We start from the raw sequence: 17,556 nt of genomic DNA, 5'->3' as shown, positions 1-17,556 counted from the left end.
CCTTTGATGGGTAGCATGTGACAGCACATAGCTCCTTACCTTGGAAAAACTGCTGCTGACACAAAACTCCTGAGATCCAAAGTGCTGGCAGCCACCTGTCGTGGACTCCTCATCAGAAAGAGGTGCTCTTCTGGCAGGGAAGACACAGCAGAAAAGGGAGATAAGGCCCGGACTTAGAGCACTGACACTTCTAGAAGGTCTTGCCTGCCTAGCTTTCCAAACCCTCCTGTCTCACTTCCATGGTGACCTCAGGGGATGGCAGAAGACTAGGAGCTGAACCAGGCAAAGCGGAGCCGCCACACGCAACTTTGCAAGTTGCTGAAGAGGAGGAGCCTTGTCTGACCAGAATTTGGGGGCCACTTATTGTGCTTTCTAGTGTTCTCACCCAAAGTGCAGATGAACCCCACCTTAGCACCTTCTCCTTTCGCCTGGAGCTTAACCATCAAGTTGACCATTCACTCCAGGATATACAAGGCATTGCCCAAAAGGAGAGAGATGTAACCCAGAATCCTCAAGGGTACACAAATTAGTTTTATTTTAAATCCAATCTTGTTTCAAGTCTATATGGGAAGTGCCATTCAGGGTAAACCTCTTTGTAAGCAAATCTCCACTTCCACAGTGCTTTCCAATCTAGTCAAAATCTGAAGCGTTTGCTCCTCTATCGGGCAAGGCGGGCCTGAAGCCCAACCACACTCACATTTACAGCACTGATGTGAGGCCATCTGGTCACTGACACCGAGAGGCTCTTTAAAACTACGACATTTAGCTGAGCATGTGTCCTGTCTGTAATGTGAGTACTTAGGAAGTAGAGACAGGAAGGTAAGGAATTCAGTCATTTGGGCCACAGAAGATCCTGTCTCAAACAACAAGGAAAATGCAGTGGACTGGTGATGTGTGTCTTTAAATCCTGGCACCCAGGAGGCAGAAGCAGGTGGATCTCTTTGAGGTCAAGGCCAGCTTAGACTCAGCAAGCCTATACAGTAAGAGTAAGACCCCGTGTGTTACTTGAAAAACCAGCAAAACAAAGCAAACACTTCTTTTTTTCTCCAAAGGAGCATTTCTAGAAGTCAACCTGGCTCCACACAACATGCTCTCTTCTCACAGTACATGGGCGCACCTTCCTTTCAGCCTCTCTGCATCACCACATCCTCTCTCCTCCCAAAGGGAGCGCCTCAAAGCCACAGAACTCTGTATTTCTATTGGTATGTGCCATAAAGAAAGTCTAAAGGCCAGAAAGCTGGATCTCAAAGGAGAAAAATTCAACCGTAACCCCCTCCCCCAAACTGCTCAAGAAGAATTCTCTAAACTTCAGGTAAGAATCCTAAAACATGTGCCATTTGACAAAACGAACAAATAAAAGGATCACACGCTAAAGTAAAGTCGAAGGACAAGTGGTGGCTCCATACCGGCCGCTGGCCGCTTTAAGTGCAGCAGGAACCCGGCCCCTGTGCTCAGGAGCCATATCAATAGGGCAGCCGCCTGGGTGGGAGTGGCTGCAGAGGAGGTAGGGGGTCAAAGAACAAAGCTGCAGCAAGTTTTCTGGGTGGGCAAAGCACAGGGCTGCTCTGCCTGCTCTTTGTTTGGGTTTGCCTGCCATCTTTGGAGCCCTGCCAGAGATCCAATACAGCCCGTGAAGAAAAGTCAGCAGCGTCTGCCTTAGCGACCACACTCTAGTCTAAAGGGTATTTGGGGGTGCCTGCAGTCAACTCCAGCAAGGAGGAGCACCCCTGCAAATAACTCCCTCCCTCCGACTGAAACACAGACTTTCTAACTGTACCTGGGGCAAGAGAAGCAAGAATGGCAATGAGGATCGGAGCCGGCTCCAGAAGGGGCTAATCAAGGGGGAAAGGCTTGTCCCCTTTAACAAACAGCTAGGGTGGCAGAAGTGGGACAGTTCCACCACTGGAAATGACTGCTGGTAACACAGGACTGTGAGGCAAGGGCTTTGGACCGCAGTTAGGGGTCTTGAGGAAGAGGAGAGATGGAGGGCTACAGAGAAGGGAAAACACACTTTTCACATCAACTCCTGAGAGAGCAGAAAAGCAGGACCTATATGGAGCCAGCCTTGGGCTGGAGAAGCATGTTCCAACTAGACTCTCCAGGGATGGTTTAGGGGGAGGGCGCACCTCTCCCCTCCACAACTCCACATGGGAAGGCCCTATTTGTTTACATTCTTTCTCCTCCTGACCACGCTCCCTCCTGCTTGGTGGGCTCCTCCTTGGGCAGAAATTCTGCCCAGAAGAAGAAAGCAGAAGCTATATTCTCACAAGCCAGAGGTTAGCAGTGAAGCCTAGAGCCAGGCAGAGAGGCTGGTGGTGGCAGCAAAGGCAGCACTTCTGGCTACTCCAGCCATGCCTAAGCTGCAGCACCAGCCCCCCAAGCTCAGGGAGGAAAATGTGTGCGATGGTGTTTCAAATCCTCTGAAGGGGATGCAAAGCTAAGCAAATATTAAAAAAAAAAAAAAATGTTCCACTGAGAGAGGAGCCTGGGATCAGAAAGGCAGGGGAGGGAGCTGGGTCAACTGAGCAAGGTTATGGGGATACAGGTGAGGGGGGAAACATAGGCCAAAAGAGGCTCCAAGCAGGATTAGAAATCAGTTCCACTGTTTCTTCTCACTAGAAGACAGCTGGTGTGCTCAAGGCTTTGTTGAACTTAACCAAAACCAGCCACCATCTCTCAGGGCCATTTTCCTAATTATTAAAGATTAACGGCAGGACCTGCCACACTGGACGGTTTTCAGTTCCTGTTGGGCCTGGAACAATATCTAAGAGAAATATCCAACCCAGAATGCATGAGGCACCTTACCTACCTACCAACCCCTGAGACTTTTCACCAGAACCCCCCTTCACTCCAGCCAAGGCCTTCCCCTAATAATCAAGGATGCATGGATATCGGCCCTCACCTCAAACTCCTAATCACATGTCTAGCCTGGGCTCAGGTGACACTGTCCTCTGATATTCCCAAAGAAATACATCATTCTTCCAGCTAGACTCCATAGGACCTGTTCACACCAGTCCACACATTCAACAGCAATGTATGAAGACGAACTACCAGTTTGCTCTTGTATTGAATACATGCTTATTGAATGAAGGAATGAATTAATGCTAAAGGCAAGCAAGACTATTTAGCCGAAGGTTTGACTAAAGCTGACAGACCACCTAGAGCAGTCAAAAAGGCTGATTTATGCCTTCTGTTCTATATGCCCCAACCATATTTGATAAACCTGGCAGACTCCTACAATGTAATTTTAAGTTTATCCCTAAAAACAGCTTTATACCTCAAATTTGTAAGGTCTACAAGTTGGAAAGGATGGAGGAAGATGGTTTTTACATAGGATAAAGCTGGGCTTGGTGGTATATGCTTGTAATCATAGTACTTGGGAGGCTAAGGCAGGAAGATTTTCTTTCTGTGCTACATAGCAAGGCCTTGTCTTTAAAATGGGGGTGGCGCTGGGGGATGGAGAGATGCTTCAGCATTTATGAGCACTTCCTACTCTTCAAAAGGACCTGGGCTTAATTCCCAACACCCACCCAGATCCTCACAACCACCTGCAAGTCCAGTTCTGGGGGATCTGATGCCCTCTTTTTGATCTCTATGAGCCCAAGGCATGCACATGGTGTAGAGACATGCATGGAGGTGAAACATGCACACACAGAAATAGATCTTGTGTGTGTGTGAGATGTGTATTATATATGTTATGATATGCACGGTAGCTCACACATGACATCTAGCACGCAGTCTGAAGCAGGAGGGCCGCTACAAGTCTGACGTCTCCCTAAGCTATAACAGTAAGCTCCAGGCCAGCCCAGGCAACACACAGAAAGAGACCCTGTCTCAAAAGAAGAACTAAAAGCATATAGGATGAGATTACATTTGGAAATCAGCTGTAACACAGCCTAGACAGTGGTAAGAAGGTGACAAAGGGTAGATGGGATCAGAAATGACAATGCTTTAAAAAAAATCATCTTAACCACTGGGCATATTGGGTAATTTAGCATCCCAAGAAAGGTCTGTAAAAAGAGAAAATCAGATTTCACATCTACCTCTGACTCCCTTCTTGCAAGGAATACAGCACAGACAGGGAGGGAACAAGGTAATTTGTCCAGTGCTTTTTAATTTCTCAGGTTAGCCTTGTTTTACAGAGACAGGGTCTCACTTTGGTAGACAAGGCTAGCCTAAAAGTTAATAGGCAGCCCGGGCTATTGACAAACCCCAGGTCCTCCTGCCGTTACCTCCCGAGTCCTGGGATTATAGATGCGAGTAAGCACACCTTGCTTGTGTACTAAGTTCTTGAAGGCTCAGGCATACAGCTCTACATCAGCCCCAACTACTTGTGACTGTAATGCAGCCTGTCAGTGCGTGCTCACAAAGCACCCAGCAGCCTGCCTTGCCAGGAGCATCTCTTTGAATATTCTAAGAGCAGACCTCACACACAAAGGGACATACTTCTTTTCTCCTGTCTCTCAGAAGAATTTCGCCTTATTCTCCTTACTTTTGATTTTTGTATTCTAAAATTAAATTCCTTTTTGAAGTCCACCTCTAACACACTCCTCAGAACAGGGACCATTAAGCTATCAGGTGTGAATGGATTAAGAAAATAGAAGTCTATTCTCCTAACCCTAATCTCAGACAAATATACCCTTCTCTAGTTAGGAAAAGAAAAAAAATGACTTCTATAAAAACATGAAGCTGAAGGTGTAGCTCAGAGGTATAGAACATACTCAGCACTCAGGATTCCCAGTATCCCATCCCTAGATACACACACACACACACACACACACACACACACACACACACACACACCCATAGAATATAAAAACAAAAATAGTCTCTTTTTCCCTCTAAAACTATCACCATTACCTCTCCCGACATACAAATACTTTTTAGAATTACTTGAGAAACTCTGGATCTATTTCTTTCACTTCCCTCTGGTTTTTTGGGGTGTAAGGTGGCACAGTCATGTGTGATTGTGGACATCAGAGGACTGCTTGTGGGACTTACTTCTCCTCTTACACTTAGTGGGTTCTGGGGACCTAACTCGGGTTGTCAGGCTTGGAGGCAAGCATTTTTACCCAGTGAACTATCTTAACAGATCTACACCAGGATCTATTTTCTTTTTCTTTTTAAAGACTGCCAATCTTAAATTGGAGGGGAGAATCCTATCAGAATCCTCTGGCATGTTTGAATTTAGATAGCCAATGGATTAAAACACCAACAGGCATGACAGAACAATCTCTTGAAGTTTGAAGAAACCTCATAACCACCATACAGAGCAACTTGGCCAAGGAGGATAAAAGGGAAATATCAACTCTGAAAGGCAATTGGCTAGCCTTGGTATGATGCATAATTTTTAAAAAGGCCTCTCTTGAACAACCAAATATCAGAAACTGAAACATGGACACACAGACCAGACAGGTATCACTAACTGAACTTTACATTAAAGTTATGGTCAGCAACCTCATCTTCCTTTGATATGTCATAAGGTCTTCCTGACATATTTTGGTAGCTTCTTGAGGTAAGAAGTACTGGCCCCCAGAATTTTGATGACCTGCTCCCCACCATAAAGCTACATGATGAGACCAACTTTCTTCTAAGCCCTGGACAAGAACTGAAAATATCTTACATGAACTTCTGAACACCAAACTTTGACATAAGAATCAGAAACTACAGGCATCCGAGCTTTTCTTTACTCCACAATGTTAGAGTTCTTTATCACTAGACAGATAATACTAGGTGGCAAATGTCATCTGATAGTTTCTTCATCTTCAGTGGATCCGGGACAGTGTGGTAGAGCAGGTGACCCCTGTGTTTTAGGAAAATCAGAAACAAACCAGAATCTTGTCCCCAGGTCCAACCCCTCCCTGGGACTAGGTACAGCAACCTTACCTCTCCTCGTTGATGCCACACATGCGAATCCGGTCAGAACTGGTCCAGTTGTGCACGCCGCTGTAGAGCGGTGCTGTAGAGATCATGACAGCCACTCACCACCAGATAGGATCTGCTCTGGCCACTCCCCCTGGGGGAAAAGAATACCAAAAAGTTAAAGCTGAGAACAAGTATAGCTGCTTTAGCCATCTTTTACACGGAAACATCTTAATGAAGGCAATCATGGCCTCCAAGTGCTAAAGTGATCACTCTCACAAGCCAGTCTGCTATGGGAAATGAAGGTCCAAATAAGGCCAACTTCACAGCAGCTTTCTAGGAACCCACACTCAGGATGGAGATGAGGACACTGTCAATCATCAGAGACACATATGCTTGAATGTTTGAGGAAGTTGAATCTGCTGCATACAGTTAAGGGACAGTGTATTTTCTACATCCATTTAGCCTAAGCACATCCAGTTAGAGTGCTGCGTCCAGACCTAAGCAGCAAGTGAAGTGAGAGACAACTAGGGGTCGTCTTCTGCTCCTGCTCGCGAATGCACGGATAGGGAAGGATCTGAGTTACATGGCCAATTTAAGCTCTCCAGAGGAGGCCCACACTTTCTTTATAAGCCTTTCAGAAGTGCTCTGCTCTGCTTCCAAGTTCGTCCCAATACATCTATGTAAGGTGTAGAAAGCTCCCGCCAAATTAGGTGCAATACCCTTTGTACTCCGGCCACAAGCAAATGAACAAAAACAAGCCTCCATCAGGAACCACACATTTCTGTCCTTGTCCTTTCCTATTAATCCCCACCGTGGCTTACTAACCCCTTCATGAGCCAAAGCCTAGTTCTTGCTACTGACAATCATCACGCAGCCATTTCATTTTTGATAGAAAAAGGGAGATCAAGAAAAATAGCTTTATCCAGTGAGCCAGTGTTGTGTTAACCTATTAGCTAAAATCACCATTCAGCCAATTTCAACTGAACAGAACCCTACAGTGACCAGACTTGTCTGCTGTTCTCTGTGTTCCAAAGATGTCATAGTAAAGTACAGTTACATCAGAGATTTGCTCCATTTAGCCTTTCAATGTTCACAGATTGTTCATACTCAACATAATTCACTTACTCACTCAACAAACATTTGTCCTAGGTCCTAGGGATTCAAGAACTAACAAAACCTGACAAAATGTGTACCTGCACAGCACTTGCATTCTAGAGGTAGTGACAAGGACAATAAGCACATTTAGAGTAATCCGTGTTATAGTACATTCCAAGCTATACAAGGCACACTAAGGAGCCTGGGGACAGTATCGGGGGAGTGAGTGGAGGGGCTATGAGTCACAATCAGGCAATCAACATAGGCCTCCCTCAGATGGAATCATTTCAACAACCTACAGGATGTGAAGGAATGAGTGATCTACATGTGTGGAGGGAAAGAAAAGTTCTCAAAGCAGGAGGAGGCTGCTTGCTCAGATCAAGGGAGAGCCAAGAGGTCATCGTAGCTGGATTCAGGGAAGGTGGTAAAGGAAGAGCAACAGAAATGGACCAACCCATTCTCTTCCTTGACTGCATCCTAACCCCATCTCTGTGGCAGCCAACAGGCTCTCTTGTCCTTACCCTCCTTTTCTAGTTTTTCTTTTTTAATTAAAATTATTTGTATTTTTCCATTAAAATAATTAATTTATTTACTTTACATCCCAAGCGCATGCCCCTCCTCCCAGTCCCCCTTCACATTGCCCCTCCCCTTTGTCTCTGAGAAGAGGGAGGTTCCCCTGGGGTATCACCCTGGCACATCAAGTCACTGAAGGACTAGGTGCATCCTCTCCCACTGAAGTCAGACAAAGCAGCCCAGTTAGGGAAATAGGATTCACAGGCAGACAACAGAACTGGGGCTCCCTACTCCCCTCCCCCACCCCCACCCTCACAATCCTTCCCCCAACTCCTGCACAAGACTTCCAGAGCTTAGTCTAATGTCCAGCTGTGGGTCCCTGCATATGTCAGTCAGCTGCTGCTCACCCTTTTCTTTATACTTCCCTTCGCTAGCCTTTCCTGGCTTCGTGCTGCCTGGTTTCTCTGTATGTGCTCCTCCTGTTATCTACCCCAAAAACCTTGGTGTTCACTGAAAATGAGCCTTTACCTTAATCTTCCTTCTCTTACTACCTCCTCTGTCTTGTCTTTTCTTATTCGTCTCTCCTGATCTCTCCCTGCTCTCTTCCTCACTCTCCTCATTCTCTCTCTAATCTTTCTTTGAGACGGCTTGTGCTCCCTTCCCTTTTCTAGGAACTCTCTGAGCACAGCCTCTTCCAATTTCCCTTCCTGCCTCTCTTCCCAGGCTTCCCCTTCCTGTGTCTCTTCCTCCTCCTCACTTCCCTGGCTCCTCTTTAGTCTCTCAGTCTCATTACCTGCCTCCCTTCCAGTCTTTCCCACCCTCACTTCTGTCTCCCTCCATCATCTTTCTGCCCGTCTCCTCTTCTTGCTTCTGGGTCTCTTTCTGTGTCTCCCCCTGCTGTGTAAACAACCCTTACCCTCTATCTCTCTCAGCTTTCACAAATTCAGTTCACCCCTAGATGGACTGGTCACTCTCATATGGACATCTCTAAACCCCGACCTCTCTCCATAGGCCCAGAGCAGAATTCCAGATGCCAGCAACTTGCAGTTAACTGGATGTCCACCAAACCTCTCAAATCCAAGAGATCTCGGAGTGGACTCATTATCTGTCCCCATAAATGTACTCTGCAGCCCATCCACCATGCCCAGCCACAGCATGCTTCCTCTGTTACTGGCACTTCTGTCTCCTTGGTTGAAATTTCTTCAACTCCTCTCCCCATCACACTGATCAAATCAGGAGTCAAGTCTTGATAAAGCCAATTCCTTCTCTCTTTCTGTCCCTCTTGCCACTGCCCTAGTACAGGCCTTCATCATCTCACCCCAGGAACATTATACTGGCCTCTTAACTGCTCTCTTAGCCTCCCATCGCTTGATTCCACAATCAATTCATCTTCTGAATCGCTGCTTCGATCAGACCTCCCTACTCTCGTCAAAAGCCATCAGAATCAAGGCAGCACCCAAGGCAGAATTCTTCAGACAGCCTTCCTTGCCTCAAACCTCTGCGTGCTCCTCTTCTGCTGCATCTGGCCCTTTGCCTGCCATCCTCGGCACCCCAGCTCCTGGCCCCCCTAGTTTCAGGACTCTGCTATTTCTTCACTCTGAGATGGCCTCCCCCTGTGCCTCTTCTTCCCCAGCTACCATCCCTCAAAGCCTAGCTCAAATGTCATTGTGTCACTCCCCTAGCCTCAGCCCAGGAACCGTTAACTCTCCCTTTCTGGCTCTCCTCTTCCTTTTTTCTCCTCTTTCTTCTCTTTTCTTCCTTCTTCCCTCTGGCTCTCCTCTGCTGTGAGTTAGCTGGGAACCTGGAACGTGTGTCTCTCCAGCACAGGATCAGCTCTGCAGTTAAGGAACAACATTCTTTTTCCCCCTGGTCTTTGGCTCTTCTTAATACTTCACACATAGTAAGGAGTCAGTAAATACATGTTATATGGGGCTGAATTCTAGATGAGAACTGAGGTGATGATTCTGAGAAATCACTAGAAGCAAAATGAACCAAAATGAAAAAGTGTCTACCACACTTGCTTACTATTAAAAAAAATCCATGCATTATCTATATAGTGCACTTTGCTCACAGTTGCTGGATTCTGTCTGAGTTCACCATTTTTGCCCTACTTTACGCCTCTGTAAATTACAAGTAGCTGATGGATATACAAACTCTGTCATGGTTCCATAAAGTTCGGATTGATCTCCTGCCCCAACCTCTGCCTCACTGTGGAAAACCCAGTTTCACCTCCATTTACATCTAATTCCTTTACTCCACATAAATTTGTGATTCTTGACGTTTTCTTGACAGTAGCTATAACATGTCTAGCTTTACACATCTAGCTTTACAGTAGCTATAACATGTCTAGCTTTCTCATTAATTAGGAAGAAAAATCAGACCCGTACCATGTGTTCCCTTTCCAGTATTTGGAGTCATAATGCCTTACCTTTTTCCTGATGATTACCTTTTAACATTACTAACACTGGGGTGATTTTAGAAACGTTTTTAACAAAGACCCTATTCCCTAGGCTTAGTGGTACATGTAATCCAAAATGGACTGAGAGTTCAAGGCCAGACTGGGCTGCATAAGGAGACAGCAGATGACTTTAATCCCAGCACTCAGGAGGCAGAGGCAGGTGGATCTCTCTGAGTTCGAGGCCAGCCTGGTCTGCAAAGGGAGTTCCAGGACAGCCAGGGCTACACAGAAAACCTTCTCAGAGATCCGACTGCCTCTACCTCCCTAGTGCTGGGGTTAAAGGTGTGCACCACCACCACTGGCTCCAACCACATGATTTTTCACTCAGAATTATTTCTGTTCTGTGTTGAAGAGATAAGCTGTTTGCAGGTCCAGGACAGAAGTCAAAGGGGGATTCTCAGTGTTTGGAAACAGCAATAGACCAAACATCCCCTAGATAAAGAGCTTTTAGGCCCAACAAAACATGAAAGGAAAGGTAGAGGCAAAACAAACAAAACGGAAGCTAAAGTCAAACACGTTCATGATGTAGTGTGTAACAACCTAGAGAGCAAAACTGACTCTGGATACCTCTGCTTTCAGAAAATCTCTTTTAAAATTGACTTTCACTATTTCTAAACGTGTGTGTGTGTGTGTGTGTGTGTGTGTGTGTGTATGTACTTATGAGTGCAGACACCAGAAGGCGTTGAATCCCTGAAGCTGGAGTTAGAGAAGTCACTATAGGCCACCTGATTTGGGTGCTGGGAATCAAATTCTGTCTTCTGTAAGAGCAGTAACATTCTTCTTGACCACTGAACCTTCTCTCTGGCCCCCATGAAATCTTGAAAATTGGGCATCTTCTTAAATCTTGGCCTTGTAACTTTTCTCCTGATTTTATCAGAGCAGTACTCCTGACCATCTGAAGTTCACTGTTGCTAATTAACAGTAGTCTTTGTGCTCAAGGGGTGGAAAACAGCAGACACACAAGCAGGACACTGAACTAAGTGGCCTACATAAGAAGGCAAGATTCATGTAGCAAGAGAAAAAGCCAATAGAAGCATCAAATGCTGCACTAGGAAACAGGCTTCCACTGGCAAAGGAGTAGTCGGGACCAGAACAGTCAATGCAACCAGCCAAGGTCCCTGAGGAGCTGCTTCCAAATAGTATCTTAGGTCTCAGCTCCACACATTCTGATTCAGTAAGCCTAGGATCTCGTTTTGTTCCATCCTGTCTAATCAAGTTAGCAATCACTCACTATAAAGCTCACCATAGGTACACAGTGGAGGTGAGCAGAAAAAGAAAAACCTTACAAACGCACATGATCCACGTGCTTCCACTCACTGTACCCACAGGGATAGTCGCATTCTCGCTTCCTCCTCCTTCTCTCTTTCTTTGCCCACAAGTGAAGGCAAAGTTCGGAAAAGGAACTTAGAAGAAACCCGGTAATCCCAAGTGACCCAGAAATCACAGGCACAGGGATATGAAATACCTCAAAGGGTTTTCCCAGGTGTCACAACTATGTCATTGTTAGGAATAAGCTGCATGACCCAAGACTCAAATGCTGCCACTGCCTGCAAAGCACTGAGAGGGACCACTGTAAACTATCTTCACTTTGGTCGAAGTCACTCAAAAAGTCTTATCTAACTCATGATAAGGACAATGAAGAACACAAGTTCCACCCGCTCAAAGCAGCAAGTGTGCCTGAAAAAAGACAACTTAGCCATTCAGGATGCCTATGTAGCTAGCAGCAGAGACTGACTGGGATCCTAGGAAATGTGCCTAGGAAGAAGGCTGAATAAAGTACACCATCTGCCATAACAGCCATACTAGAGTAGGGGACACCAAGGCAGGAATGGAGTAATGGGAGGGCAATAATGTTAACAGGGTGAAAAGAGCAGGAGGGAGGGAGGGAGGGAGAGAGAGAGAAAAAAAACTGCAAAAGCAAAGACAATGTGCTAGAAGCTAGAGCATGGAAAGAAGAGGCCACACACACGGCAACCAAACGGGAAAAATGAAATAGGGGAACCTGAAAGATTTCACCATCACAAGCCAAACTGAAATACTGTGGGGAAGCACGGAAGCATTTTAGAAAAGCTTAAAGAGAATGTGTTATCAAAAAAAGGAAGAAGAGGTTCTATATAACAAGTTATGCCCCCAGTCAGGGTTAGGCGCATCACAAATAGGAAATGAGCAGCCCTAAAATACCAAGATCTTACCAAAGGGCAGAATCTGTTTTGAAAGGAAGATGACAAAAGTCGATTCCACGACAATTAAAAGCCAAGCATGGCTAAGCTATGGTGTCCAGCACTTTTAATCCCAGCATTTGGAGGGTACCGATAGATAGGGATCTTTAAGTTCAAGGCCAGCCTGGTCTACAGTGTAAGTCCCAGGACAACCAAGGCTACATAGAGAAACCTTGTTTCAAAAACAAAACAAACAAAAAAGCAAAAGAGCAAAGTATCAGAGAAAGAATCTGACAAATATTTTACATGGAAGTAGATAATGGGTTTTTGTTTATCAACTTGGGGTCTTGGGATTAGTTTTTTTGTTTTGTTTTGAGATGGACTTCCACAACACTCAGACTGGCCCCAAAGTTACTATAGAGCTGACTCTGGCCTTGAATTACTGATCTGCCTGCTTCTGTCTCCTGAGTGTTAGGACTGCAGGTATATGTCACCTCGCCTGGCTTGCTTGTTGATTTTGGAAACAGCATTTTGATATGGATTCCAGTTTGGCCTGTTACCCATACTATGTAGCCCAGGCTGGTCTTAAACACGAGGCAATCTTCATTTCTTAGTTTTCTATGTGCTTTGGTTACAGACATAATCCACCATAGATGGTGTTTTTAAAGTTTATAACCTCGAATCTGTCAAAATCTTCATTCCTCCCTTTGCAACCAAAGACTCAATTAGTGATGAGCAAAGGTGGCAGTAGATACACAGGTCACATCAGTCTCTCTAACCCATGTGTGACACCTGTCTGTTCCTTGTGGCTGAGCTCAACATCAGGACAGGGTCTCAGGTAAAACAACTCTGGCAGTACTCTTTCAGACTCCTTTTGGCCCACACTGCTTAGTGACCTTTGACCTGGAAGCAATTATGACTTAAAAAAAAAAAAAAAACAGAAAATATTCATCTTGAAGCTTGGCCCTAAATCTGTCCTTGAGATTATAGCTGTGGCCGGTAGACAGTTTAAGAAGGAGGGTTGGGCCGGTGGTGACTAATGAAAGAAAACTAACTTTGGGTCCTACTGTTCTGATAGAAATGCAGAACTTTGGGCAATACTCTTATAAGAAGAAAACTTTAAAAAGGCAAAAGAAAGGTTACCCTACCAGCTCACTTTGGGGAAAGCAGCAGCACTGTTCTGCCTCCCTCTGTGTGTATTGAACAGGATATTAACAACACTTGTGCTTCCCCATTTAATTACATACCCCAAGCTTTAACCCAATGAGAATGTTTTCTCCCCCTGAAAGTGCTCTGTTTTAGTCATTTCCCATGGAAAAATGGTCTTCTATTCTGCTACCTGCCCTCCCTCATACCTCTATCCCCCTCATCTCTTCTAGCTACTAATCAGCTATCATCCCTGAAACTTGAGTGACATAGAAATGTCCCAACTGCTTTCCCGTGCTTCCCTTCTAGCCCCATGCAATAGCACACACACACAAGGATCAACCAGAAACAATCACCTCAAGAATATAACACCTTTTTAAAAAAACTGTCCGTTTGTATCACTGGAAAGAGAGGCCCATTGGACACGCAAACTTTTTATGCCCCAGTACAGGGGAACACCAGGGCCAAAAAGTGGGAGTGGGTGGGTAGGGGAGTGGGGAGGAGGGTATGGGGGACTTTTGGGATAGCATTGGAAATGTAAATGAGGAAAATACCTAATAAAACGTATTAAAAAAAACTGTCCGTTTGATCTAACTAAATCTATTCTAACGTTTTCTGGGTCACTTAAGTTTGGTTTTTCTTTCTTTTATTCTGAATATGTCCACTGGTGTCTATCATATGAGAGCAGACTCAGGGGATATTGCATTTTCTTCCAAGATACAATTCTTGTATTTAACAAGAAGACTTAAGAAATTACCTGTATATGATTCTAGCCTGGATGCCTTCATAGACTCCTTGGGTACCACCATGTTTAAAACATGTGCCTATAAACATTTATGAGACTGGATACAAAGGAAAGTTAACTATCTATTAAACACATGAGAGCTTACTCATTCTGATGAATTTAGTTACCTTGGGAGGCTGGGCAGTCACCTCAGTGACTAGACGGCCAAGGCTTACAATTTTCCACAGAGCTCCTGAGAGCACTAACATGGAATCCTAACTATTATATACACCCTTTCGATCTCTTCACTACTGTAGCTGCTAAACCCCATGCTTTTAGAGATGACTCGATATTTAGGAACAGCCATAATCCATTCATGACATAAGTGTGGAGGTATAAACCTAGAACTTAGAGAGGTTACTTTTATGCCAGCCTGGGCTATGCAGTTGGTTCAGAGACAGCCTGTAACACATAGTGAGACCCTGTCTCAAAAAGATAAAGAGGAGAAGAAAGAAGAGGAGGGAGGAGGAGGAGGAGGAGGAAGAGGAAGAAGATGAATGTAATCAGATAGCAACAGTATTAGAGCACCAGTGTCCCATCACCTGGAACAGTGATGTATTACAGGACCCATAGCCTAAACTATGGTAGAAACCTTAAAAAATACTCCCCTTCTCCATTTCTCAGCCACCTCAAGACCATCTCACTATGCCAGATAATATATTCATCTTATTAGTCAAGAACTGAGCATAACACAGAGGCACTTGCAGGGGCCAGAGGTATATTTTGAGGATGATGTGAACCAAAAGCGAAGTTTTCATGGTTTACTTCCATTTTCATGCCATCAGATTGCGTTAGCTCATCTACACTCTGCCTTGATTTTCCCTCTTACTATTCAAACACTATTCGTTTTCTTTTCCTGTAGTAAAAGAAACTTATTTGCTCTATTTAGGAAAAACATATCATTGTATTAATAACTTTATACTAAAATCAAGCTCCAGCTAATAAGACTTTATACAGATGGGGCTGGAAAGATGGCTTAGCAGTTTCGAATTCTCCCTGCTCTTCCAGAGGACTAGAGTTTGCTTCTCAGTACCTATGTCAAGTGGCTTACAACTGCCTGGGAACTGCATCTCAAGGGAGTCCAATGATGTTTCTGTCCTCTGTAGGCACTGCATACATGTACACACACACACACACCATTGCACTCATATAGACACATGCAGAGAGAGACAGAGACAGAGAGAAACAGAGAGGATAAATCCTTTAAAAGTTCTTGTGTAACGTCTACACGTCACAGATACCTACAAAACTTAAGTCTGCATTATAAAATCAATCAGCAAAGCTACTTCAGCAAGACATCTACGTAAATAGAAACATTTTGTGAGACTTCTAATTTCTGTTAATCCAAAAATAAGAGTTGGCTTTCCTCCATCTTGGTCTTCAGTGGGTCTCTGAAAACATTTAGTGTACTGTAGGTATGACATGGACTTTTTCATGTAAAGGGGATTCCTCCTCATTTAAGGTTTGCTTCTGTAAACCTCTCCTAGACCATAAATGTACATGAATATTTGGAGACACCATTATCAGGTTACTTTTTCTGTTCTTTTATCTGAAGATGAGGCTCTGCTATGACTACATAGATTATGTATATAATTCATTAGAAGCTATTATTTTATTTTTATCCCTCTTATTACACAGTATGCAAACTCCATGACTCACTCTCCTACCCACCTATAGATTTACTAGCCCCCTCCCAACAGGGTGTAGCATAATATAAGACACACAATATGGCTCAATAGCTTGCTAAAATAAACTACTAGGGAAAACCACCCTTTTACTATATCATAGAGAGACCAGGTACCCAGGTAGAAATATTTAAGCACAACGTTGTATACCTGCAGTCCCAGCTACTCAGGAGACCGAGACAGGAAGATCACTTGAATGCACAAGTTCAAGACTAGCCTGAGCAATACAATGAGACTTTGTCTCAAAAGCAAAACAAAACATGGCCAGTGAGATGCACTTGCCACCAAGCCTCATGACCTGAATTTAATCCCTGGGACCCACATGGTGGGAGGAGAGAGCCAACTCCTGCAAGCTGTCATGCACGTGCATACACATGTTCGTTCACATGTGCACATGCGGGCATACACATCAAATAAACAAAACAGCACTGCATGCAAGTCTTTCTTTTACTGCCTTGCTCTCACTTCAACTCTATTCCTGCTTTATTTCTACAATAAAGAGAAACACAGAACTCAACTAAAATTGTGCCAAGCAAAATAATAAAATCGACTCCCCAACTATCTTGGTGTGCTGCACCCACAGCTACCTTTTAAACCCAGGAGACTTATGGACTACCAGTAGATGTGTGCTCAGGGAACAGCCATAATATTTGCCTAAACAGAAGAAAAATAGGTAGGTAAATCTCAGGGCTAGAGGACAGGTAGAAAATAACAATGCATTTTCTAAGTCAAACAGAAAAACCGTTAATTTGTCAGCCAATCTGCCGTTTTCAATTGGCCTGTCCTCAGTCTCTCCCTGTATTGGCAAAACTAACAGAGACCCAATTGTTGACACCAAAGTCCACTCCAGCTGCAGAGAGGAGATCTACTTTGAAGGCCACTGTTTTTCCTTTGCCCAGAAAGTTTGGTTTGGGGAACCCAGAGCTTTCTCCAGTATTATTCTCTCCCATTCAATCACTGGTGAGCATCTTTATCATCGAAGCACATCAGCTCCGGGTTCTATCAGCTTTCGGAGCATTTCCAGAGATAGTTAGAACACTTAACCAGCCATAATATAACACAAGAGTCCTTTACTGAAAGCAGTATTTTGGGCTGGAGACATGGCTCAGTGGTTAAGAGTATATATTGCTCTTGCAGAGAACCCTAGTTAAGTTCCCAGCACCTACATCAGGCAGCTTCAGGGAATTTGATAGCTCTGGTGCAAAAGATCCCTTAAAGTTTCAATGGGATATTCAGTCTTCAGTTCCTGTCCAGAAAGAGTAGATGTTGTCATGGCACAACCGTAAAAGCAACTACCACCTCCACCTCTGAGGCAGATGCAGCAATGTGTTAAGGTATTACTTCCTACCATGCAATAAACCCTGGATGTCTACTAATCAAAAAGAATTACAGAGAAAAAGGACAAAGGGCTAATATGAGGGGTGGATAGCAGAATGAATTTTTAGTTTCATTCTGCCTTGTATGTAGTAAGTAACGTCATAAGACACAAGAAATTTTAGTTCTAAAAATATATTCCATTTGTTAAGTACCTTAGCAGTGCCTATATACATTTTATTTGATAGAATTCTAACCATCCTATGATATTTAGTATCATCTCCCTTGTCTAGATAAGAACACTGAGGCTCAGGAAAGTTAGTGACTTGTTTCCTGCCATACTATTAGAAAGTTGAACAACAAGGACCAGACACAGCTCTGTCTCCAAAGGAGATTAATTAGGATGCAAGGCCACCTGGGCAAGGCAGAAGACCCAAGTTCAACTGAGTAAAGACTCTTCATGAGAAAATATATTCAATCCTCTCATAGATCCAAGTCTTCAGTGGATCTCCTCCCTGGGATCATATCTGTGTGTTA

General features: G+C 44.3%; 1 protein-coding gene across 7 annotated transcripts in view; it reads right to left on the bottom strand.

Moving 5' to 3' along the window:
* The window catches only part of Bcorl1 (BCL6 co-repressor-like 1), a 66,711-nt gene that overhangs the window by 40,520 nt on the left and 8,635 nt on the right, over positions 1–17,556 (bottom strand). For all 7 annotated transcript variants that reach the window (NM_178782.4, XM_006541497.3, XM_006541499.4 and 4 more), the window contains 2 exons: positions 5,887–6,016; positions 40–130 (listed from right to left, as the gene is read on the bottom strand). In NM_178782.4, the coding sequence (NP_848897.3) occupies positions 40–130; positions 5,887–5,972 (177 nt within the window). In that variant the 5' untranslated portion in view covers positions 5,973–6,016. The remainder of the gene's footprint in view (positions 1–39; positions 131–5,886; positions 6,017–17,556) is intronic.

Source organism: Mus musculus, chromosome X (genome assembly GCF_000001635.26).
Source record: "Mus musculus strain C57BL/6J chromosome X, GRCm38.p6 C57BL/6J".
NCBI classification, from domain to species: Eukaryota; Metazoa; Chordata; class Mammalia; order Rodentia; family Muridae; genus Mus; species Mus musculus.
Note: the sequence above shows the minus strand (reverse complement) of the source record. Positions and strands in the feature narration are given on the sequence as shown.